Source organism: Sebastes fasciatus, chromosome 21 (genome assembly GCF_043250625.1).
Source record: "Sebastes fasciatus isolate fSebFas1 chromosome 21, fSebFas1.pri, whole genome shotgun sequence".
NCBI lineage: Eukaryota > Metazoa > Chordata > Actinopteri > Perciformes > Sebastidae > Sebastes > Sebastes fasciatus.
In genome coordinates, this window is record NC_133815.1 from 6992523 (window position 1) to 7018032 (window position 25510).

General features: G+C 39.4%; 2 protein-coding genes across 9 annotated transcripts in view; one reads left to right on the plus strand and one right to left on the minus strand.

The window, feature by feature from the left end:
* Positions 1-1011: 1011 nt before the first annotated feature.
* lztfl1 (leucine zipper transcription factor-like 1) lies at positions 1012-11794 on the minus strand. Its single transcript, XM_074621761.1, has 10 exons — positions 11497-11794; positions 10322-10446; positions 9960-10154; positions 4864-4921; positions 3991-4062; positions 3839-3904; positions 3681-3758; positions 3221-3397; positions 2953-3056; positions 1012-1996 (listed from the first exon to the last, which is right to left on the minus strand). Exons 1-10 carry the CDS (start codon positions 11497-11499, stop codon positions 1978-1980), a joined length of 897 nt encoding a protein of 298 aa, XP_074477862.1. The 5' UTR covers positions 11500-11794; the 3' UTR covers positions 1012-1977.
* A 3433-nt stretch (positions 11795-15227) lies between these two features.
* Positions 15228-25510, plus strand: part of dnajc13 (DnaJ heat shock protein family (Hsp40) member C13) — a 33769-nt gene continuing 23486 nt past the window's right edge. For all 8 annotated transcript variants that reach the window (XM_074622427.1, XM_074622429.1, XM_074622428.1 and 5 more), the window contains exons 1-2: positions 15228-15413; positions 18575-18655. In XM_074622427.1, coding sequence (XP_074478528.1) covers positions 18588-18655 — 68 coding nt within the window. In that variant the 5' untranslated portion in view covers positions 15228-15413; positions 18575-18587. The remainder of the gene's footprint in view (positions 15414-18574; positions 18656-25510) is intronic.

Below are 25510 nucleotides of genomic sequence, written 5' to 3' on the forward strand. Positions count from 1 at the left end.
ATAGATCCCCCTAAATGTTGCATACTGTTCCTTTAAAATACCATCATAATAGCCCTGCTTACTGTAGTGAAAATGCCTTAACTGATAGCCCACGCCTTGTCTGTTTTGACAGATATTAATTAAAGTTTAACAGTTTAGTGCGTCCAAAGACAATTATTGCATGTTATCCCTCTTTGTCTCTCTGTCTACACACTAATATCATAATCTAATAAAGGAAACCTATGCCATTAAAATATCTCACATTGAGTCTGTTGAAATTTTCTCAGGCAGAAATGACAAAAATAATGTTTGAAAAAAAAAATAATTCTGGAGTATTCATGCATGTACTGGCCTGTTAAACCATAAAGTGGTTAACCCATGAAAACAGCTCATCATAGTCTTCTTCTAGAAGATTCTTCTAGAGTCCACATCCTCTACTACTGTAGTACTTTGTGTATTGTCTTTATTGAGGTCAGTCTTAACCTTAACCATCTGGTATGGCGAGAGTTTCGCAAATTGTGGGGTACCACCTAGACAAGACCCTCACTGTGTGTGTTAACTACACGGAGTTTGGCGGCACTTCTACCGATGACTGTATAGTTGTGACATCACAACCTTATGGATGTCCTGACAGCGTTAAAGGCACAGTTTCTGAAGGCTGTGTGAATTTCTCCGTGGGGCAATTGAGTTTTGATACTTTCACAGTATTTTTATAGCACCTATACCTGATTTATAATCAAAAAGACATGGAAATCTCACTTTCTACAATATGAGACCTTTAAATCTATCAAAGTTAATGCATATGTGCTTTAATTCATCCACCTTCTTATTGTTTATCAGTGTTACAACTCCCTGAAGCCTATCCCAGCATGCAGTGGGCCAGAGGAGGGAGACAACCTGGACATGTTTTCAGTCCTTCATAGAGCATATTTACAGTCTGATATTTCCATAAGGCCAGAACACGTAGGAGAGCTAAATATTAGTGAAAAAAACAATATGATGATGACTTAACTCCCTAAAAATGACCACACGTTTATTTGTTAACAGCTTTTTATTACCCCATACTTTGCACAATACAAACAGATGCACATCTAGTGTAATACAGGGTAGATGTATCATACTCTACAAGAGCATTACTTCATGAACATCATGTATATATTCATTTTTTTTTCTCTTACACTCCATCAGCCACAGCAATACGAAAAGTACACGGTTAAAGATTCCAGACAAAAATAATCTATGCCCTTTGTGTAGGGAAGTAGGGAAACCATTCTAGATCACTATCCATTCAATATGCAAGAGCGGAAAAAAATAAATGCACGAAATTTTTGGTATATTTTCGATGATCAGACTTTCACAGAATGTCAGATCATTGGAAATATTGTTGTGTGAAATGCTATTAAATGTTTAGATAAATTAAAGCAGGGTTGACCTCAAAAGGTCAGTAAACATTACTGTTTGAAGCTGTTTGGGTCTAACTCAACATTATTTGGATTTTGACTACAAAAGGGGGCTGCTAAAATTAAGACTGATCAGCAAAATATTAATGATCAATTACCCGGTGCTAGAAAGCTAAATATCACCTCTAACCATCTGATAAGACTGAAACACTTCAGGCAGACAGTGCGTATCTGTCCAATTCAGCAAATGGACAAGGCCTCTTCAAACGATAGGGACAAGATAGTAATTGCATAGAGCACTGAGGGAAGTCTGCTAGCTACTGTAAGAGAGCTCCAAAACTGAGACGTAGAAAAAGAAGCACAGCTGAAGAAGGCTGTGCTGCCGACCTCCCCGCTCACACTCTTCACTAAAGCCAATAAACTACTGAAGATGCCAGATAAAGCGTGAATAAACAATTCCTCGTCGGAGTGCTTTGTTTTTCTGTCTCTCTTGTCTCACAGCAGTGGAACTGATGGTTTCTTGTCCAAACTGCAGTCGTAAATGTTGGTCCTGTCTTACCCGCTGGACGTCTGTTTAACCAGCTGTCTCGGGTAGAACTCATTCATTGGGCTCATATCTGAAACAGAAATATCAGCATTACAAACCTGAAATTACACAAAGATCTTTTTAAAAAGGACAATGTTACAAGTAAAAAAACAGCACAGGAGTGATTCAAATTGAAGTACCGTACCAGTGTTGGTGCTTGTTTTACACTGCTGCCTAATATTTTCCATAACATACTGTAGTTTTTTAGATTTATTGCATTTTTTCAGGCAGCCATTCCTCTCTACAAACGGCATATTATGGAGGGACCTGGGGCCGTATTACAAAAACTTCTTAACTTGCAGATCCTATCTTAACTGTTTGGTAACCATGGTAATTAGGGTTAGGACCTGATTAAGGGAAAAAGGCCATTACAGATTAACAGTTCTTAAGTCAATCAAAAGGCATCCTATCCTAACTGGAGATAAGAAGTATAACTTTAGGATAACCATTAAGCTGTCCTAACTTTCACTTTTCTTCTGCTCTTTGGACATAAGAGCTGCCTTCCTCTTCTCATCACTTGTCAGTGTACTTATTTTCTTTTTGATAGCATCAATGCTCCGCTGGATGCCGGATATGACAGGGACTGAGTCTGCGATCTTAACCCACTCTCTTTCTTTTATCTCCAGAGTTAGTGTTGTAAATTTCCCAAGAATGACATCTTTGGATACCTTTACAGAAGTTACCAACACCTCTTACTCATCTGTCTTGAACTTAAGTGTCTGCCATTGATTTTGCTCCATTTTTTGTACGACTCAATGTATGTTTCAATAAAAAAAATAATGTTTACAAGGTTGTTTAGCTTGACGAGATGAGAAAAGTAGCGTTGTATGATGAAGTAAGAAAAGATACAGTTAGTTAGGATTTGCTATTGTAATATCAAATTGGGAAAAATCTTAGACTCTTCCTATCTTAACTTGAGACTTACGTTTCTGTAATACGGCCCCTGATGATGATTGCATTGCCTTACATTTACTAAAGAAAGCTCACCTCTGCAATCGTTTTCTAATATCTTTGATCTGCTCATTTTTCTTGGTCAGGATCTCCTTCATGTTGCGGTAGGCCGCAGTTTGCTGGAACTTCTTATCCAACTCCTGCACAACACACAGGTACATAAACACATGAAAAGAACTGCAACAGTAGCTGAATGCACCTGTCCCAGCTGTTTTAATAACTGCACAGTATAGCAAGATTATCTGCCACAAACATATTTGACATGTGTTAACTTCAGCTGCAGGTAAACACCAGAGTGACGTACCTTCTCTGCCAAGGACAGCTGCTCCTGCACTCGCAGCAGCTCGTGTTTGGCAGAGATCAGGTTCTCCTGCAGACCCTTCTGGGAGGCCGAGTTGGCACTAAGAGACCGTTCATAGTCGTCCCTCAGAGCGGCCACCGTGCCCTCCAGACTGCTGATCTCCTGGGATTGAGAAGCCAGCTGGGGAAGGGAAAAGAAACAACATACATAAGTTCAGATGAACTGAATGGCAATCATTGCTATTACTAAACCCTATTCCTACTGTACACAGTGGCAGACAAAAGCAACACTTTGGTCAGCTGGATACATACCATTAGAGGTCCAAGTTAGCAGATAAAACCAAATGACAGCAAATGTTCAGATGCAACAAAATAAAAAAAAATAAAGAAATAAAAGTAGTAGAATGGAAACTCAAAATGTCACAAAAAGAGGATGACTTTGCAAGCCAGACTCCAAACAGTACCTGATGTTCACCTTGAACCTTCTGAAGGTCTTTCAGAGCTCTCTCTGCCTTGGTTCTCTCATCCAGCGCACTCATTGCCTAAGAAAATGAATCAGAGCAGAGAGTTAACAACGGAAACTAGTGCTGTGTTTTAAAATATGTATGGCTAATTGTTTTACCTGGGATTCTAAAGTGCGCAGCCTGGCTTTCAGTTTATCATTTTCCTCCTGTAGTCTCGATATCTCCTGGAGAAATATTTAACATAGGTGTGAGGGAGTGAATAAATGTGATAATGAGGGCACAAATTTCTACATGTAATTCATGCCTTTACCTTGTTAAGAAGTTCAGACACCCCGCCTTCATTCAGCGGTGCTAGCTTGGGTTTGCTTGTTTCCTGGTTTATCTGGGGATAAATTAAACACTTAACAACTGAAACAATGACAGAACAATTCTTATTTTTTAGTCTAAAACATGTTGGCTCTACTGTCCCTTTCTATTACTGTATGAGATGTAACGGTAAAAATAAAACTTTTTTATATCCATCTTGCTTTTCTTTAATCCTGCTTTTTATTAAAATGACTACAACAACCTAAACCAAAACAAATAAGGTAATATGCACTTACAATACCAAATAGTAACTGTACATTCAAAACAAAGTATTCAAAAACAAGGGGGAAGAAAAAATGATAACAATAAAAAATAAATAAATAAGAAATATGAAAAAATTTAAATTAGAATCAATTTAAAAAATAAATACAAATAAATAATAATAATAAAAGAAAGAAAGAAAAATAAATCAATTCATAAAATAAATTCACACATCAGATTCATCACCTTGCTCTTCTTAGAAATGTGAAAATTACTAGTGTGTATCTTTTGAGAAAGGTGTGAGTAGCCGAACTCATGAAAGAGCATTGCATTAAGGAGTATTGCATTACAAAGTGGATTTGTTTTTCTTTAACCGTGCGTTGTGAAACCACACGTCGACCTCAGTGATGTGTGACTTCTGAACCGCACGGCTACGTGTGAAGGGCAGGCGGCCTGAGATACAACACATCTTAAAACGCACAGGCACGCTGCCCTGCTCTCTCGCTACTTGAGTCCATGTGGGTGTTAAATATCCTTTGAACACATGATTAATGACAACTATGTTGATGGTGCTGTGTGAAGCTCTACACATGATATAGCTGCACATAACACTCACCTTATCAGCGGTTTTAAAGTCAGTCTTCTCAAATTCAGCCACTTGTTCTAACAGCTCCCTATACGGGTACAAGAGAAAAGAGTTGGATGGCGAAATAATGAAGAAAATTACAGAGAAGGGAATACAAAAAGCTTGAAATCGTATCAAATAATCACTACAAAGTTTTAGAGTAAATGACACCTTTGTCTATAAAACACAAAGTAATATTTTGTGAGCAACACTGAATAGAGTGGAACTGATCTAATACTATGTACGATCTCCTCACACAAGCGTGCCACCACAATATTTTTTATTTTTGACATTACAATGATAAAGAGCTATTTGGCGGTTACGTATCTTTGGCAAGGAATATAAACACCGTTGTTCTTGATGGCAGTTTAGCACCTTTGATAAAATATATATGCTTGTGGTGAAGCAAACAGCTCTCTGAGGAGCTTAATGTGGTTTTTAAAAAGCAGCTGAACACACGTAGACCGTGACACGGGGCGGATTCCTTGCTTTAGACGCCCTATCAGTCACGTAGGGCTGAGCCCTGTGAAAAAAACAATCACACACTTTAGGGCTTATTTATCCGCCCTCCATGTGCATATTACAAACAAAAGAACTTTTCCAAAACGTGCTCAGTGTTTTAAACAAGGTGAAAGGTGACAAGAGGTCAGAAGTTACGTGAAGTTCATTCAAACCTGTGTACGTGTACTGTGGAGCTTTACAATGATCACACTGGCTAACAGCATTAGTTCATAACACATTGAGAACAGTCAGCTGCAAAAGTGTGAATTTTATGACCTTTTGCACCGATACTGATGATCGGATGAGATAATGTGACGGTAGTGTAGTGATCATGGAAAGTCTTGCTTCCTCAATCTCACTTGCAAAAAGAGGAACAGGATGACGTGTGCTTTGGGCTTTAGTCTGATATTTTGTATATAAAAGTTGCCATTGATATTCTTTCATTTCAAAACAGATTTCTCTAAATTGTGAATTATTGTTCATCTATATAACAGCCTCTATGCTCTAAAACCTGGTTATATTTGTGCCAAAAAGCCTTTATACACCCTTTGCCCAGGTTTAAAGTACATTCTGACAACAGTTCAAATGTGATTAATCTTTATTACTGATATCACATGGACATGCCTGCATTGCTCCGTGTTCAGGCTTGTAATATGATGAGAAGAGGCACTCTTAATAATAATAATAATAATAATAGCTTGGATTTATATAGCGCCTTTCATGAAACCCAAGGACGCTTAACAAAGACATAAATAAACACAACAAATGTAACAGAAGCTAGGGGCCATAGGCCTTGGTGAAGAGGTGGGTTTTGAGGAGTCTTTTGAAGGTGTCCAGAGATGGTGCGTTGCGGAGCTCTATGGGGAGAGAGTTCCAGAGGGTGGGGGCTGTCACACTGAAGGCTCTGTCCCCAAAAGTTCGCATTCTTGTGTGAGGGATGGAGAGCTGACCCGTGCCTGAGGATCTGAGGTTCCGGGGCTGTGTGTAAGGGTGGAGGAGGTCAGATAAATACTGAGGAGCCAGGGCATTGAGGGATTTGTAGGTGAGGAGGAGGATTTTGTAGGTGATGCGGGACTTGACCGGGAGCCAGTGGAGGTGGATGAGGGTGGGGGTGATGTGCTGCCAGGGCTTGGTGCGGGTGAGAACCCTGGCAGCCGAGTTTTGCACATACTGGAGCCTGTCCAGGGCTTTGCTGGGAACCCCGGACAGAACTCCATTGCAGTAGTCCAAACGGGAGGTGACGAAAGCGTGGATGAGGGTTTCTGCCACAGAGTCAGAGAGTGATTGCCGGAGACGTGAGATGTTTTTGAGGTGGAAGAAGGCGGATTTGGTGATGAACCTGATATGAGACTGGAATGATAGTGTTGGGTCCAGGATGACACCCAGGTTGCGGACTTCCGAGGATGGGGAGAAGGAACAGCCGTCAACGTCCAGGTGGAGATCTCCAACCTTCCGGAGCAGGGCCTTGGGAGCCACAACCATGAGCTCGGTTTTGTTGCTGTTGAGTTTTAGGAAGTTAGATGACATCCAGATTTGTATTGCATGTAGGCAGTTTACAAGTGACTGTGGGGGTAGCTGGGTGGATGGTTTGGTGCTGAGATATAGTTGTGTGTCGTCAGCATATGAATGAAAGCTGAGACCGTGGTGGCGGATGATCTGACCAAGGGGGAGCATGTAGATGGTGAAGAGGAGGGGTCCCAGCACAGAGCCTTGAGGTACGCCATGGTTGACTGGGGCCGGGGTGGAACTGGAGTCTCTGATGGTGACAAACTGTTTTCTGTTTGTGAGGTAGGACTGAAACCAGGAGAGAGCTGAACCGATGAGGCCAAGGTAGTCAGATAGGCGGGTGAGGAGGATGGTGTGGGAGACTGTGTCGAAGGCAGCTGAGAGGTCCAGGAGGATGAGGATGCTGATGTGACCAGAATCTGCAGCGATGAGGAGGTCATTTGTGATTTTGATGAGGGTGGTCTCTGTGCTGTGGTGTGGTCTGAAGCCAGATTGAAACGTTTCGTAGAGCTCATGGTTGGCCATATGTTGATGGAGTTGGGCGGCCACTGCTCTTTCCAGAATTTTACTCAGGAAAGGAAGGTTGGAGATCGGTCGGTAGTTGTTGCTGTCATCCCGGTCCAGACCTGGCTTTTTGAGGATGGGAGTGACTGATGCCATCTTGAGGCTGTCGGGTACAAGACCAGATGCCAAGGAGGAGTTGATGATGTTCACCATAATGGGGCACAGGGCAGGTAGGCACGCCTTGACCAAGGCTGTGGGCATAGGGTCCAGAGAACAGGTGGAGGCTTTGGCCTTAGTGACCAACTTTGCGACATGAGGAGCACATACAGGGGAGAAGAAGGAGAGGGAGCACTGAGGCAGGCGAACATCCAAGGGAGCCACGTCCAGTGGCTGAGGTGTGTGTGGAGGGAGGTGGGCAGGCACCAGGAGCTGCTGATGGATGGACTCGACTTTGTCCTGGAAAAAGTCCAGGAACTTAGTGCAGAGGTCGGGGGCACCTGAGGGGAGGGGGGGGTCGAGGGGGCGAAGGAGCCGGTTGATGGTGGAGAACAGCAGTCTGGGGTGGTTTTGTTGGTTGGTAATGAGGGTGGAGTAGTACTGTGTTTTGGCCTGGGAGAGAGCTACTTTGTAGGCCCTCACATGCTCTTTATAAGCCTCAAGGTGGACAGTGAGGCCAGATCTTTTGTAGCGCCTCTCCAGTTGACGGCCGGTGGACTTCTGGGTGCGGAGTTCAGTGGTGAACCAGGGGGCGGGACGGGTATAGGAGACAGTCCGGGTTTTGAGGGGGGCAAGGGAGTCAAGGCTGCCGGATAAAGTCTCTTCAAAGGGGTCTCTTGGTGTCCTTGTTTAGTAACAACAGCAAGAACGATCTTTTACTTGTAGGTAATTCTGTTTTACTGTATAGACTTCATTTTAGCACACGTGGCCACTCACTTTGTGCGACTTCAAAAGTATGCGCCAATAAAACATGAGCTGCAAATAATCATTGGGTGTGTGATGGTGATTGGCGTCATATGAAACTAAAAAACCTGAAGAATCCATTGGTACAAACCATGTCATTCTAGCTTGTCATGAAGGAGGCTAAATAACGCTCCAAACTTATGCAACATTTTGGCGAGGAAAAACGGTCATGGCCATTTTCAAAGGGGTCTCTTGACCTCTGACCTAAAGATATGTGAATGAAAATGGGTTCTATGGGTACCCACGAGTCTCCCCTTTACAGACATGCCCACTTTATGATAATCACGACCAGTTTGGGGCAAGTCATAGTTAAGTCAGCACACCAACACACTGACAGCTGTTGTGTCTGTTGGGCTTGAGTTTGCCATGTTATGATTTGAGCATATTTTTTATGCTAAATGCAGTACCTGTGAGGGTTTCTGGATTTGTCATTGTTTTGTGTTTTTAATTGATTTCCAATAATAAATATATACATACATTTGCATAAAGAAAGAATATTTGTCCATTCCCATGTTGATAAGATTATTAAATACTTGACATATCTCCCTTTCAGATACATTTTGAACAGATAAAAAATGTGCGATTAATTGCAATTAAATATTTTAATCGATTGACAGCCATAATTATTGTATATATGTAACAATACGTAACATTTAAATTGCACAGTGTAAGTGTAAGGATTAAAGAGTTAGTTCACCCAAATTACAAAAAAACTTTCTTTTCATTTACCCATAGTGGTAAGTTTTACTTTTAGTTGGAAAAACTTGGAGATATATGCTGCTGAGGCTAAAAGAAATCAATATTTCATTAGAAAAATTAAAAAACTCAGAAGCGTCTTTCTATAAACAATGTCTTTGTTACTCAAAATAATACATTGTGGGGTGATGTTCTCTAAATTCAGTTTTTTTTATGCTTTGAGATTCATTAACATCCACCGCCCGACTCATCTCTATTGTATTGGTTTAGCAGCAGAAGACTCAAAATATGTTTTTTTGTAATTTGGGTGAACTGACGTTAAAATGAAGTGAGAATGTGGCAGCAGTTGTGGTTTTCAGCCTAAATGAACGTCACTGCAAAAAAAAGGAAACCGCTGTAATGGAAAAAAGGGTTAAATTCACATTGTGTATGTGGCTTGACAATGACCTTTTTGCCTGGCATATGTAGTGTAACATGCACGTGATATACACCTTAACAGCACTGAGGAGGAAGTGGTACAAAGTGGAGGAGTTTTTCTCATGAACATGAAGGGTTATTGCATGTTAAGAGGCCTAGATCACTTCTTACTTTGGCGTGGCACTCTGTTTGACCTTGAACTGCCACATCATTTTAATTTGAAAATGTTTTTACAGCTTATTTCATGTGGAAGGATCAGAAATGTGATTTTTTTTGTTCATACAAGATTCATATCTTGCCCATACAAGTGCGAACAAAATATACATTTGTGCACACTAAATAAAGAATATGATCTTTAAGAGGAGGCGCTGTATATGGCATAATATCTGAATAGGAACATTGTGTACTCTTGTGTACTCTTGTGTACTCTTGTGTACTCAAACCTGACTAGGTCACCTTTCGTCAAATGGAAGCCTGAATCAGCTCCCCTCCTCACTGCTCACCTGTTCTCCAGCTCTGAGATATCGCTCTGCAGTCGAAGGTAAAACTTCTCGGCCTGTGAGAAGAGCTGCCTGAGCAGCAGCACGTTGGTGTGGGCTGTGTTGATGAGCTCCATCTCCACCTCCCCACGCACCACCGCCTGCAGCCCGTCCAGCATCTCCTTCACCTCGTCCACTGTGAAGGTCTCCTCCACCAACCTTCAGAGAGAAACAAACATGCACACACGTTACAGCTCCATCTGAACTGAAAAGCACTTAATTGTTGTATTATATATTTTCCTTCTATTGAATATGAGTCTTAAGTGAAATAAAGTTGAATTTACATACAAACATATGATACCAAAAACTGAAGTATGACCACTCACCTGCTATCTTTGAGTTCTTCAAAGCATGAGTCAATAGTCTTTAGTCTCAGGACCCTCTTTGAACGTGCAAATCGCATGTAATTGATGACTTCATTCTGATGTTGTTCATTAAACCCAAATTCAGCCTACGTGGAGACAAGAAGAGAGAAACTAGTCATCAAAGATGAGAGATGGACAGAGACAGAGGCTGTACCCAGCCAACATTTGTATGTGGGGCCCATGTGGGTAGTAAATGGGCTGAAAAATGGGCCCTATATGGGATTGTCCGTGGGTTCCATAATGGCCCCATGCCAATTGCCCTTGTGGGTTTCATGCAGGAGTGCACTGGGTGTTATATGGGTCTAATCTGGGCAACATAAACCAAAACCCATCTGGGCCCAAGGTTTAAGATTTATGTGGGAACTACATGGGGACTACATGGCCTGAAATATGGGTTGTAAGTGGGTTTGTCCACAGTTTCCATGTTGGCACTAATTTCCCAGTAGTGACCCAACTAGGACCCACATGGGGAGCCCACATGGGACCTACTTATTTGACCCAAGTGGGCCCCAGATAAGAAGCCCATTTTGGGCCCATACCCTCTTGGTACCCAGATAGATAGATAGATAGATAGATAGATAGTAACTTTATTGATCCCGAGGGAAATTCAAGTTTCCAGCATCACAGTTCCATAGTGCAAAACATGTTAGTAAAAAGGCACTAAAAAAAAGTTAGTAGTGCAAAGTACAAAGTACAAAAAAAATATAGCAGATATAAAAATACAAGGAGATGAAGAAAACTGTTAAAACTGAATATAGTGCAGGGTAACAGCTGTGATACAGGACTATTAAAAAGTGCAGAAGAGACTGTTAAAATGTGTATAGTGCATATATATATACAGTATATATAGGTATATATATATATATAGGTACTCCCAGCATAACCATGTTGGCTGGGTTATGGAAACCACAACTAGCTTATGAGCTACCTTGAGGAGGATTTCCCCCTCCTGCTAATATGTGACGGCCTATATTGACATGAGCTTGAGCACATACAACGTGCTATCTCTGGGGATGCTTGCTAAACTATCTTACATTACTCGTCTTGCAATAAAACAGGGATTAGCATGGTAACTTCTAGAAGCAAACAGGTGGCCACTGGCTACCCAGAAACAGCAAATGACGGCGGCTACTTACCATGGTGGCTGTGTAAACTAACGCTAACGTTGCTAAACTAGCTTGTAGACTTGAGATGATCCAGAAGGAGAAAATGCCTCTAATTTAGGCCACGCAGCGAACAGACTAGAAGCTAATGGTAATATGTTGGAGTCGAGGGTTCTAGTTAACTATCTGTACTGGTGGTTCAATAGGTGAAGAGGCTAAACGGAGGTTATAGCTATAAGATTATCTGGCAGATTGGCTAGCCTAGCTAACCCAGCTAGTGTTTGCCTTGAGAATGCTGCCTTGGTAACGGAGGAGAGCGTCATTGCCTTGGTTACTAGTGGTGCGTTCAGTGGCGCTACGTACAACACGAAACAAAAAAGTTATATGGTCGAATGACTTGCTAAAATATAAGATATGTTAATGAAATGACATCGTTATTGTATATAATTGTATATAAATAAATATAGATATTTCATTGTTATTATAAGCTTTGGTAAATTGTATGAAATGCAAATTTGTACACACAAGTTGCACTTTGTACTGCGTTTCTGTTTTTTTTTAGCAATATCAAATCTAGTCTCATTTCCTGTAAAAAAAAAAATCCATCATTTAACAAATAGTGTTTTTCATATTACAAGTTATAGGTACAAGAAGGTTAAGATTATTTAAATGTACAACATGTATTATTGTGTCACCAAACTGGCAATTGGGCTTGTTTGTCAATGTCTAGTATTAACCAATAGATGGCAGTATTGAGTTAGAAGTGTGATAGGTCCTAAGAAGATCAGCAGTTTACACATGTTTATGTTCATCACATGCATTTATATACAGCACGAAACAAAAAGTTATACGGTCGAATGACTTGCTAAAATATAAGATATGTTAATGAAACGACATCGTCATAATACCCAAATTGTATATAAATAAATATAGACATTTCATTGTTATTATAAGCTTTAATAAATTGTATAAAATGCAAATTTTTACACACAAGTTGCACTTTGTTCTGCGTTTTCTGTTTTTTTTTTATCAATATCAAATCTAGTCTCATTTCCTGTGAAAAAATCCATCATTTAATTAACAGTGTTTTTTATATTACAAGTTATAGGTACAAGAAGGTTGAGATAGTTTTATTTAAATGTACAACATGTATTATTGTGTCACCAAACTGGCTTGTTTGTCAATGTCTAGTATTAACCAGTAGATGGCAGTATTGAGCTAGAAGTGTGAGAGGGCCTGAGAAGATCATCAGTTTACACATTTTCATGTACATCACATGCATTTATATATTTAAGCAACTGGCCCTAGTTTGATTTAATAGATCCATTGAAAAGCTTTAAATTGATATCTCGAAATCAAGCTACTGGTCAAAACAACACTGAAGGGCCCAATTTTGACTGCATAAAACCACTGTCAGTATGTTTTGACATATTACTGTTTTTCTTCTGTATATTCAAGCATTTTTTTTGTTGATCATGTAGCATCCATATCTCTCTAGATTTCTAATGGCAGATAATACCGCCAATAACAGTTTGTTATACTAGTTTAAGCATATGGCAGTATTTATATTTGCATATTTACAATACAATTACCCAGCTATAATACATGTTTCAATTGCTTAACTAATGGGACTCATCATGTCTGCTTCTTCATCAGTTAAACTAATTTGAATCCACGTGAGCCAAATAAAAACTTGTTAGAGATTCTGTTGCATTGTTGTAATATGTCACTGAAGCCAAGAGGTCATCACTATCTGTTTTAAAAAGAAGGAAACTTTTTCCCCTCATGTCTCTCTAGCTGTAATGAAATTAGACTAACAGGCAGCACATGGTTGGTCACCTAATCAGATGCCTCAAAATGTGACCACTCTGTGTTTCCCCGCTCAAGTTCACTGTGCAACATCAGTCAGCCACAGAGACCAAGATGTTTCCCCTTTACCTTCAATCACGGTGAGTCACTTACAATTTGAGACAGGGACTAGACATCTTAATTAATACCATATTCTTAAGGGGTTACAAGTCACAGATTACGCTTCTTAGTTTTTGTTTTTGAGTCCCATATGTTGGTGCTGCTGTTCTACAGTGATCAGTTAGACCATGGTGGTTGCTTTTCATTATTCACATAGCTCTTGTGGCAGAATCAAAATGTATTGATGTCATATCTGCAGCTGGTCTATGAACTATTTTAGCAAACTGTCAACGATATTAGATTGTTGGAGAATGTGGGTTATTGCAAGAGCAAAAACAAACAGTTGAATGAGAGCAAAAAAATGTTTTAACAATAAAGCAATGGAAATCATTAAAATAAGTAAACTGTTGTAATAGGAAGGATATGACAAAAAGATATATAAACATTTACATATATTTACTCAAAGTTGTGTGAACAGGTTTTTGTCTGCAAGTAACTAAAGATCTCAGTTGTAGATCTGATTCAGTTTTTACAGACCCAACCGTTTTTGACACATATTGCTGTAAATGGTGAACCTGCTGGAAATTAATTTTGCAAAGGGGATGGACCTTTTTTGCAACTTTGAATGCACACATTTGTGTTTGTGCCTGTATATGTGTGGCCAGTTAATGTTTGTGCTGGTCTCAATCTTCACACAGGCCTAACTGGTGTAAACTGCTGTGCTAATAGAGGTATTGCTGCATTGATGGGACAGTGTCCCTAGAGGGCACAATAATCTTTTTTTCCCCAGGTGCATCTTTTTTACTTAGCAGGCTAATAATACCTGGAAACCTGCAAAAAAAGTAAAAATAAATAAAGAACAGGTTAAATAGCCAATAAAGTGTTTTTCCAGCCTCCTATAAGCTATCAAGAAGCAAAATATGCAGATATGAATAGTAGTAATAGTTTCCATTTCATCAGATCATTTCACAAAAAGTACTTAGAAAGCCAATTTTAGCATCAAAATCAAACTATTAAAATATAGTTACATGGGTTAACACGCATGCACATATACATATGCTTGGAGGTGACCTGATGTGAAGGAGGATGCATGTGTGTGCCCATGTAAATGATATTACTATATATTTGCGCTACACCCCCTCCCCCTTTTTATTTTCTATTAACTTATTGGTTTATTTAATTTATTATTACTCTATTATTTTTGTATTATTATTGGGGGGTTTTGTGTGTGTTTTTTTAACTCTATTCTTTCTTTTTTATTATTATTATTATTGTCATTATTATTATTATTATTATTATTATTATTTATTTTTAATATTATTATTTTTTTCTTCATTTTATTTCAATTTTGAATGTTGAAGTTGTTTTCTATAGTGTACTTAATAAGTTTGTCTATAAGCTCAACTACTTAAAAAATTGGTTTATAAATTGTAATTACGAACTGTAAATTGCATATATGAAAACAACCTCGAAATAAGGGAAAAAATAAAGTATATATATTTATAAAATAAATTAAAAAAATCTAACTATTGCTAATATGAGTTTATAATTGAGTTTTTGGTGCATGAAAAATATATTCAGTGTAATCTGTCTAGTTTTTAACCTGTCTCTTATTCACTCATTAGTTTCATATGAGCACAAATGGAAACTAAAGATTCTGCTATAAAACCCAGTCAGCATCGTCAGCCTATACAATAAACTGTTCCCAGGTCAGTTTCGTATTGTATGCATCAATACAAAACACTGCATCAAATGAATAAAAACTGATCTGGAGTCTGCAGCTCCATAACGCCTCGTTCAGACAAACCAATCAGCTGACAGCCGCATGACAGGCAGGCCTCCGCGCATGCGCAGTAACACACCTTTCTGGTGCTATGAGGACTATGGCAGCGTCCTGACTCCTGAGCCCTGTTGGGGGGAATAAACGGAGTAACTGAGCTCCTTCAGCACCAGAGAGGGGACAACTGAGAAGCAACGCAGTCAGAGGAGGGTGGGGGGCTGAGGGACCGGCTACGATAAACACCTGATAACGTTTTTAACAGGTAAATACACCAAACTGTCTTCAAGCCATCTTCTCTAATGCGACCAGCTAGCTTCTTCTAGCAGCTAGCTCGAGAAGCTAACCCAACATTAGCCTGCCACAGCCCCCTTTATTTTACCATTTGGCAAACAAACACTGATAGTATAAGTGTCTGTGCTGTCTGGTGTTGTAGTTAGGAGGAGGAGGAGAAGTGTGGACATCACCAAAAGGGTTTTGTGGTGCTTGTTTTTAGGTAGTTAACCGTGTTAGGCCTGCTGCAATGAAGCCCAGTTTGACTAACCGCCTGAGAGCCAGGTAACCTTTAATATGCTGCTTGTCATGTGGATTTTACTTGACAGGCATCCTCAAATGGACTTAAGCATTTAACATATTTTTTAATGTCTTTATATCTCTTAGTCACGTGTAAAAAAATAAATAAAAAAATCTGCAAGTTTATTATATTTTGCAAGCAAGTGGTGCATGATTATACTCATTGTCATGTGGGTTTTACTTGACAGGCATCCTCAAATGGACTTAAGCATTTAACACATTTTTTTATTGTCTTTATATCTCTAGTCACGTGTAAAAAAAATAATATTTTGCAAGCAAGTGGTGCATGATGAGTATTATCATAAACCACTTGCTTGCAAAATATAATATAATTTTTTCTAAATTCTTTTAAATCTGCATTTTTTTTTTTTTTTTTAATCTGCAAGTTTATTATATTTTTGCAAGCAGGTGGTACATGATGAGTATTATCATAAACCACTTGCTTGCAAAATATAATAAACTTGCAGATTTATTTTTTCGAATTTTTTTTAAATCAGCAAGTTTATTATATATTTTGCAATCAAGTGGTTTATGATAATACTCATAGAAGCCATGCAAGATGAGGCAGAGTATATGTGCCCCTATGGTAAAGTTGGCTGTAAGATTGCTTCATATAATTGGTAAAAAAAAAAAAAAAAAAGGGAAGACATTGCAACACGTCCTCAGTGTGCAGGAAAAGCTTTAGAGAGTAAACCACATTGCAGAAACCAGCATGATATATTGAAATTCATATGTGATTCTGAAGGTCCAGATGCCCCTGTAGATGTATTTTTAATTGAACAATGCTCTGCTTTTATTGTAGTGTCAGTTCAGGTACGCTCATAGCTTTATGTTCTACATAATTTTAACTGGAGACGTAAAAAACAAAAGGCCATATAATGATGTAATAGCAGATGATCGTTTGACCCTTGCACCCACACTGATGCTGAGCTGAAGCAGTTTTCCTATTCTTTATATTGTACTTTTCAAAAGAAATTAGGTGAGCCAACTTTTTTTCCAACACCTGTAAGAAACAGGGTAGACTTAAATAGGCAGAGTTACTTACAGTATAACCTGTGGCTGTAGTCTAGTTAGTCTAGCCAGTAATACACGGTCTGTTTACAGTTTTTCAGATAAGTCCCATTATAGGTTTGATACAATCCTATTGGCAGTGCAACTTGGTTGAATCAAGCACCATTATACACTATTGGATTGTCCTGACAGTCATAGCTATCTTAGATAAAAAGCAGTGTTTGCTAAAGTTTCTGAAAAGTCGTGAGACCAGTCTGGAACAAGTTATCATGTAAATGTTGTGTGCTTTGCTTTGGGCCTGCTTCCATTTCCTTCACTGTCCTGCTGTTTCCTTTTTTTTGTTGTTTTCGCTAAACTGTCAAGGATAGCCCATGAATAATTTGCTATTGATCTGCATACAGGCAGGAAGAGGTGGGAGGGGTAAATCACATGACCCAATCCTGGAATCTGCCTCGGTCTTTTTTTACACCCATCACAGAGTAATATAATAAAAACTGCACAGCCCTCTGCAGCGGCGGCAAAGAGCACGCTGTGCACCGCTTGCTGCTAACATCTCCCATTGTACATTCCATCAGCCCCCCGCTTTGGATTAGATTCATTATGCAGCTCCATGAATGCGTGTTTGAAAAAAACAGAACTTGGCTCTTGACTGTTCCTTGCACCTTTTGTTTCTCCAGCACAGGCATCAGTTATTGAGACGCCGACACTGGCTAATTTTTTAAAGGTCCTCGTCCAGTTGTGGCAACCTGAAAGCATCTTGTATTTGCCCTCTCTGAACACCAGACGACTGTCCCCTCGGTGAATAGTGGATTCCATCATTTGGGGCTATTTTGCTGTCCCCTGCTTCAGCAGCACACTGAAATGGAGAGGAAGGAAAACTGGAGTCAGATTTTTTTCCAGGATCCTGACAGAGTGCTGACACAGGTTCCCCTTGTCACAGTGCAGCCGCCAGCAAATTACTGCACAAAGGATAGGAGAGGCAGTTATTCCCTCAATTTTCTCTATTCTGGTCTGTTGACTGGCTTGTATTTAATGGCCTTCATCTTTAATTAGTTTGAAACAATCTGTCACAAACTATCCGTCTTCACTGATGATTTGTGGTTTGTCCAGGTTGGAAAAGGATTTTCATTCAAATAATGCACTGGGCAAAAACACTAATACATGGCCTAACGCCTGTTTATCTAAAGCGATCAATAGGCCTCACTGGCACACACCAGATTTTATTGACACATGCTCAGCTGGTGCACTGTTGTGTTGATTTTTTTGTGCCCATGATATCGGACTAGAATGAAAGACCTTTGCAGGTTGTATCCCAGTGCTTCTTTTCAGAGTGAGCCTGTGAAAATGCACACATGAAGGAGAGAGTGAGGATGTCAAAGAGTTTATAATGAAATGAAGTCATGTGCTACGAGCTGGATCAATGCTACGGCTCATAGCTCAGCTGATGACGGTGAAGAATCAGTCAGTCATGGCGCGATGGGCTACTCTGTCGTTGGATAATAACTGTTTACTCAGCATTCGTTCTGTAGCCGAGGGAGTGTCTGGTGGGAGTCTCTCCCTTCAAGCTGCAAAATGTTGAATGACCGTGTGAAGTGTGCGTTGCGGTATATTGGAATGTGTACATAAACTTGATGTAGTAATGACTTGTGAAGGTGCAGGTGACTTCTTATAGAGCTGAGACATGAAGAGCTGTCATTCTTCCCTGCTGTTGTGTCATTAAAGATACAACATTTTCTCTCAAGTAATGTTCAAATAGTGTATTTTCTGAACCCTTTTCTGTGTTGAAAATGTAGAAGGGCTTTTTTCGATCCTATTCATAATAACTTTTGTTCTTTTTTGTAGGTCCTTTGAAAAGATGAATGTCGTCAAAGAAAACAAAGACCTGGCCTGTTACTACACCACCAAACACTCCTGGAGGGGAAAGTAAGGCCCAAAACTTGTTTTTAACTCCACCACGATAGGATTTCAGGGCTGGCGCTATTGTCTACTCCACATCATTGTTTACAAGGCAACATTAACCCAAATTCTTCCCTTCATCACCCTGTAAAGACAGTTTGTGAAAATCCTGACTCAGTACTCCCATTGTGTTGACTTCCTTATCTTATATAGGAGGTCCGCAGACCACTGTCAGCAGTCGCTGATCAGCACTAATGACGTGTGTGTTTGTAGAGCTGCACTGTCTTATGAAATATAACCCAAAGACACAGATACTTGCAGTAAACACTGCACAGCACTAGTCTTAAGCAAGATGACGTCCATGTACTAACATTCATGTATTGTATAGATACAAAAACTGATCTAGATCTGTTTTCTTTTTATAGATTCTAGTTACAGTAAAACCACTATAGGCCTAAACTAGATGGGACTTGATGTAGATGCTTGGTGGCCCTTAAAGCTAAAGGATGGACTAGTTTCAGTTTGAGCAGTGAGCCTGTGGTGGGATCACATTACCAATACCTGCTTTCTAAATGTCTCTATGCCATTAAGGCCTGCCATTGACTTTGGTAACTCAAGCAGGGCTGCGGAGCATTAGCCATCATCAGAGGCTCATCCTGCTAATGCTTCCTGAAGTGTCCGGCAGAGACGAGTGTTGATGTATGTGGGGTGGACGGTGGAGACCGATAACGACACAATGGCGCAGTTTAATCCTGCGTTAATGGTTGATCTGAATGGGTCGACACATTTCAGCCGACCTGGGTCCGTGACCCTCTTCCTGACCCGGGGTGAACGTGGGTCGCAGACTGTCTGGCTTTAATGAACAGACATCTTTATCAGGGAAACTGAATTTATTGATATAACGTCTGAAGGTCATTTAACAGACGAAGAGAGGGATAGAAGAGACAGAAAGATGAGAGCAGCACAGGACAATACCAGTGAGTGGGCAACCATGAGAGAGCGAGTGACTAGAGAGAAATGAAAATGAAACTCCATTTGGTGCTTCTGTAATGTTATTCTGTGATTTCTCAGTGAAGCGTTTCTGAGTGCTGACAACCAGACATCAACTTTTGACAGCAGGCTCATATGAATGGGTCAGACGCAATTCAGTAGATCCAATTTATCTGCCCGTCTACTGTATGAAAAGGGCACAACTCACACAGAGCTTTAATAGGCCAACAGAAAGAGAAAGGAAAGGTGTCATGTCAGGATATCCTCTTTCATCTAGCTTCACACCAACCTCACACATCAGAGGCTATTCTTGTCTTCAGTAGGTAGTAAATCATGAAAACCAATTATCCAGTTTGATTTTTCTTAGGGCTGTTCTCGACCAAAAAATTATTTGATTTTAGGGCTGCAACTAACGATTATTTTCATTGTTGATTAATCTGTTGATTATATTCTTGATTAATCGATTAGTTGTTTGGTCTATAAAATGTAAGAAAATGGTGAAAATTGTCGATCAGTGTTTCTCAAAGTCCAAGACAATGTCCTCAAATGTCTTGTCTGTGAGTCATTTTTTGTGCTTTTTTCATGCTGAATGACTTATTTCCAAGAAACCTATGAGCACATTTCTGGTAAACACAAGATTTAAAGTGGTGCTTTGTGTGATTCTTTGTGGAGAAACTCAGTTTTACAGATCTGTTGTTTAAATCAACTGGTCAAGTAATTGTTTAGTCTATAAAATGTCATAAAATGGTGAAAAATGTAGATCAGTGTTTCTCAAAGCCCAAGATGACGTCTTCAAATGTCTTGTTTTGTCCAGAACTGAAAGATATTCAGTTTACTATTATAGAGGAGTAAAGAAAAAAATATTCACATTTAAGAAGCTGGAATAAGAGAATTTTGACTTCATCGTTGTAACTCTAGTTGATTTAATCGACAGATCTGTAAAACTGAGTTTCTCCACCAAGAATCGCACAAAAGCACCACTTTAAATCTTGTGTTTACCCGAGCTGTGCTTACAAGTTTCTTGGAAATAAGTCATTCAGCATGAGAAAAAGCATTACAAAATGACTCATCTACTAAAGAAATCTTAGTTGACTAAGGGGGGCCGCCCTGATTTTTACCAACCAATTTAGTCTAAGATAAAAAACATACCGTAGCATTCAAACTGTAGACAATATACCTTAGCCAAAAGCAAAATGTACCAGGTTTTGCCTTAAAGCTTAATTAACCACCATGGTCTTACATAGAGGAAACCGTTTCAGGTAGCCACAGGATCATCTCAGACTTAAACAGTTCCAGTGTCACAGAGGTGCAGAGCTCTCCACTGTGAATACAGAACACGTTCCCAGAAGTAAACTTAAATTAGATTCATCTGTGATTAACATGCTGCTTTGGCCATATATAAAAAGTAGTGTTGTCATGTGAATTGTGAGTATGTTAGACAGTATTCAGCATCACTTGATGTGCCATCTTCTCTAAGGCCTGTACTTGTGTAAAGGACATTTTACTCTGGATAATTATTTCAAGTGCAGATATAAAAGGGACCAGCTTAATTAAAATGCATGAACAAAAATGAGGCACAAATGCTCAAACGTATTTTTGTCAAATGTTTAATAATTGTCTATATGACAGATTGGTCGGCAGACGGTGAGAGTAGTGGTCATCTGTTCTGCAGGGAGTTGAAGGGGAATTTTTAAAAGCTACGATGATGCATGATGTTGCTTTGTAGTCTCCCATATTCTCTGTCTGGTATCCTTTTTTATGTGTCTAAAAACAAGTGATTCTTGGTGTTTCAGATTGTATGGTGACATAATCAATGTGTGAAAATCACTGGATGTGTGAGAGACGGAGTTACCCTTAGATCCTGCCCCAGATACTTCTCTACAATAGTTAAAATTACAATAGATCTTAACTGTTGTTGATTTGCTTTCATGCAGTTGCTTTCCCTTTCTCTGTGCTCATGATCATGTTTAATTCAAGTCCTGTGACTCCAGCTTGTAGAGAAGATCAGATCTGTCTCCTAATGAAGGGCATTTTCACAATTTCTGACACAAATTGATTGTCTCAGAGTTTCTGTGTCATTCAAGGGTTTTCAACCACATCGCTTCTCTACACGTTTTCAGAGCATGAATATGCAAATCACAATCTCCTTTTAAATCTTCTTTGAATGCCTTCAATCTTCTCTATGTTGCTAAGCTACAGATGCCCCGGCTATATTTTCCACTAGCTGTTTTACATACCATGGAGTCTACATTGAGTCTTGTACGGGAGATTGTGTTGTGTTGTCTGAGCTTTTTATGTAGTCAAACGAATCTTCAGCTCGGTCTTCTATGTAAGAATTTTTGTTTAAAGAGGAGAGGCAGTTGTTAAGAGGCTTAGTCAGACACAGGATGTTGCTTAATGTGATACATTATGAAACCCTTGAAGTGGAAGGAATAGCTCTAAAGACATACTGTACAGTACTGAATGAAGACTTTTACTTATCACAAACTATATCTGTGGTGTAAGCTGTACCTGTAATGCTTGTTGATAGTTCTCTTTTCTTCTCATAATACTTTCTTTATGGAAGAGTTAAAGGACCATACCACTGTTTTGAACCATTAAGTACAAATTGCATTTTCTACTGACCATTTTTGCAAGACCTGCTGTACCAGAGTAGTTTAGATTTTTGTGATCATGAGATTGGTTTCCATTCATTCGTCCTGTATGAAAATCTACATGAACATCATGGCTACTCTTTCAAATCTCTGCTTAGTTGATTTTCATATCTTTGTATGAATGGAAAATGGAAATCTGAACCACAGCAGCACGAGTTGTAAAATAGTCAGGAGTAATGTCAAGTATACGGGATTTGTTGTAGCTAAAGCATGCAAAAACACTGGTAAGGTTATTTTATTTCCTAGGGTCCATACATATACTAATTTATTCCCCCAAATTCAGTTTAATCTCAACTCATCCCACCTTCCTACATGCAGGCATTACTTTATTTTAGCAGGTGAATTTGGCTTCCAAGTCTATACTAATCACTGCTTCACTTGGTTATGGTGTTGGGCCGTTGGCTAGGGAGCCACTTAGAGCATTTCTTCTTTTTATACTATAATTGGCATGCTTGAGCCAGAAAATCAGTCTGTTTCTAAGCAGTCTTTCTGATTATCTTTCAAAGGAATGTTACCCATGATCATCTTTATGCGGTTACGCATGCTTTCATCATGTTCAAAGTCAAACACTGCCTCTATTAAAATATTTAAAATTAGAATATTAAATATAGTATGTATGGAAAAGCCAGAAATAGGTTGTTAACCGCTCAAACTGAACAGATAGTAAACGGGACTTCTTTATATACAACACAAACTTGTTCACAAACTGATCACAACTATGTCAAATTTCCAGAGCATCTACATAACAAAACACAGTATTTTGTATTGTCACAAAGAAAGAGATGTATAAAATACATGCACAAAATATTTTATATGAGATTTTTGATAATCATCAGTCATGTGGACATAATGACTGAGAAAAGGCAAATAATAGAACAGCTAGACCAGTCTGGTAAGTTCAGAAAATGGCATCACTTTACTGTAATGCAGCCTTTTAAAACCAGGAAAAGACAACACTTATGCCGTATTAGCCCCAATGTGTCGTGCATATCCCAAAACCTGTTGATATCCAAGTCTTTCATAATGTTTGAAAGTAGGTGTGTTTGTGTACAACACATAGAGCTGGCTGCAAATAGGCAAGAAGCTGTGTGTCGCAAACTACCGCAAAAAAAACACAATTGAGTGTGTGAATGCGTTGTATACATGTCCATAGAATGCTCCTTAAACCTTACTGGCAAACACACACCAGCCAGGGAGGGTTGGATATTGCCTTTGTACTAAGATAGAATAAAGAGGGGAATAAATCAGCCCACAGAGAATGAATAATTAACTAAGTTTGTGCTGACACCCAGCCAGCCTCTTTAACACCAAGGTCAAGACATGTAGAGACACAGCACCCTGAGATCAGGACAGTCTGCCGTAGGAGGACTCAGACTTTGTGTCCCAAGATGAAGGAAACTGAGAATAGTGGGCCTCAGTGTGTAGAGTAGATTTTTAGGACAGAATGAACACATTTAGGTGCACAAAAAGGACGTGACATTTGTATAATAGTGGAAAAGGAAGGACTGACTGGGATGTGCCTGAACCTAATATTCTTCTCCGGCCTTGCCTCAGGCCGCTGCCTGACCTGTCTGTTTATGTTAGTTATGTACTCAAGTCCGAAGGCATTATGCGGAAGTAACCTCTCGATTTGACTTCCTTTTTATCTGCTTTTTGATGGGTATAGCTGTTAACTTCATCCACGCCTCATGAGGATGTGCAAGAAAGAAAGGAGCCTAGTCAGCATGTTCAGTGTGCAGGCTAATAGTGCTATAGAGGTGCTAAAAGAACAAGTTGTACATAGACGAACAAACATTTATGTAGAGCTGCAACGATTAATCAATCAGTTGTCAACTATTAAATTAATCGTCAACTATTTTGATAGTCGATTAATGAGAATTTTTTATGAAAAAGAAGTCAAATTCTCTGATTCCAGCTTGTTAAATGTGAATATTTTCTGGTTTGTTTACTCCTCTATGACTAAATATCTTTGGGTTGTGGACAAATCAAGACATTTGAGGACGTCAATCGACATTTTTCACCCTTTTCTCACATTTTTAGGACCAAACAACTAATCTATTATTCGAAAAAATAATCGACAGATTAATCAACAATGAAAATAATTGTTAGTTGCAGCCCTACATGTATATCAAATAAATGTATACTTGCATTTTACAGTCACCAAACCTTATTTTTTACATAACAAAAACCCTCAAATGACCCATTTTCAAATCAAACAGCAGGCAGAATGTTATGAATCGGCCAAAAATGCCAACTGAAAGTCTTGGCAAACCACAGAGTGACCAAGCACACACAGACGTGCCTTCCTGCACACACACGCACACACACACACACACACACACACACACACACACACCCACACACACACACACACACACACCCCATCACACACTCAGCGTAAAAATTGGCAAATTTGAATTTCACACTTCCTTCCTACTCTGTGAGAAAGCCCCACACTCATAACAGTTCTGATGAATTAGTGTGAGTTGCTTCAGAGTCACAGAGTGACTCCTTAACAAACTGTTAACATACGATAAGTTGTGACTTTCATTTTAAGAGAGGCCGAATGTGGTTAATACATGCTACGAATAGCAATGGGTCTAAGAGGTAAATATTCAGAGATCACAGCTGCTTTGCTTCAGCCTGGTATTACATGTCTATACTAAATAATGAGAATTAAAGGGATAGTTCGGGTGTTTTGAAGTGGGGCTGTATGAGGTACTTATCCATAGTCAGTGTATTACCTACAGTAGATGATGGTCGGCGCGCCCCCAGTTTGGAGAAACAGACAGGAGTACCAGCACGGGTGCAAAGCGGCTATTGTAGCTTTGAAAGTGGCAGTTAATAATCTTTTCTCATCACCTTTTCACCTCTCTGCCTTATCTCAACCATTACCTCATACAAATGTCTGGAAACTGACGTGATAAACCTGAAGGGGATGATGATATCATCCGTTAACTGATCCCCGGTGATGTCACCTGTCCTTGACTCATCATTAGCTTACAGAGGGGCTACAAATGGACCCTTTCCTCTCTCACCATCCTGCCCTTTATCAGATGTAATGGAGCTTTATTTACGTGATGAGATATGTTTGGCACATTGGAAATCTTAGAGATCACAACACAAGTTTATCCAGGCTAACTGGATCTGTTAGCTTTGCTTCAGCTAACCACCACATGTTTGAAAGACCGCCACGCATTCAGACACTTTGCCACATTCACTGCTAATGTTATGTGAC

What these genes read in the sequence shown, in the direction of transcription:
- lztfl1 (XM_074621761.1), bottom strand. An exon ending in GAAGAACTCAAAGATAGCAG is followed by an intron (nt 10,155 to 10,321) that starts GTGAGTGGTCAT and finishes TTCTCTCTGAAG; the next exon opens with GTTGGTGGAGGAGACCTTCA. An exon ending in AGGTTCAAGGTGAACATCAG is followed by an intron (nt 3,398 to 3,680) that starts GTACTGTTTGGA and finishes TCCCTTCCCCAG; the next exon opens with CTGGCTTCTCAATCCCAGGA.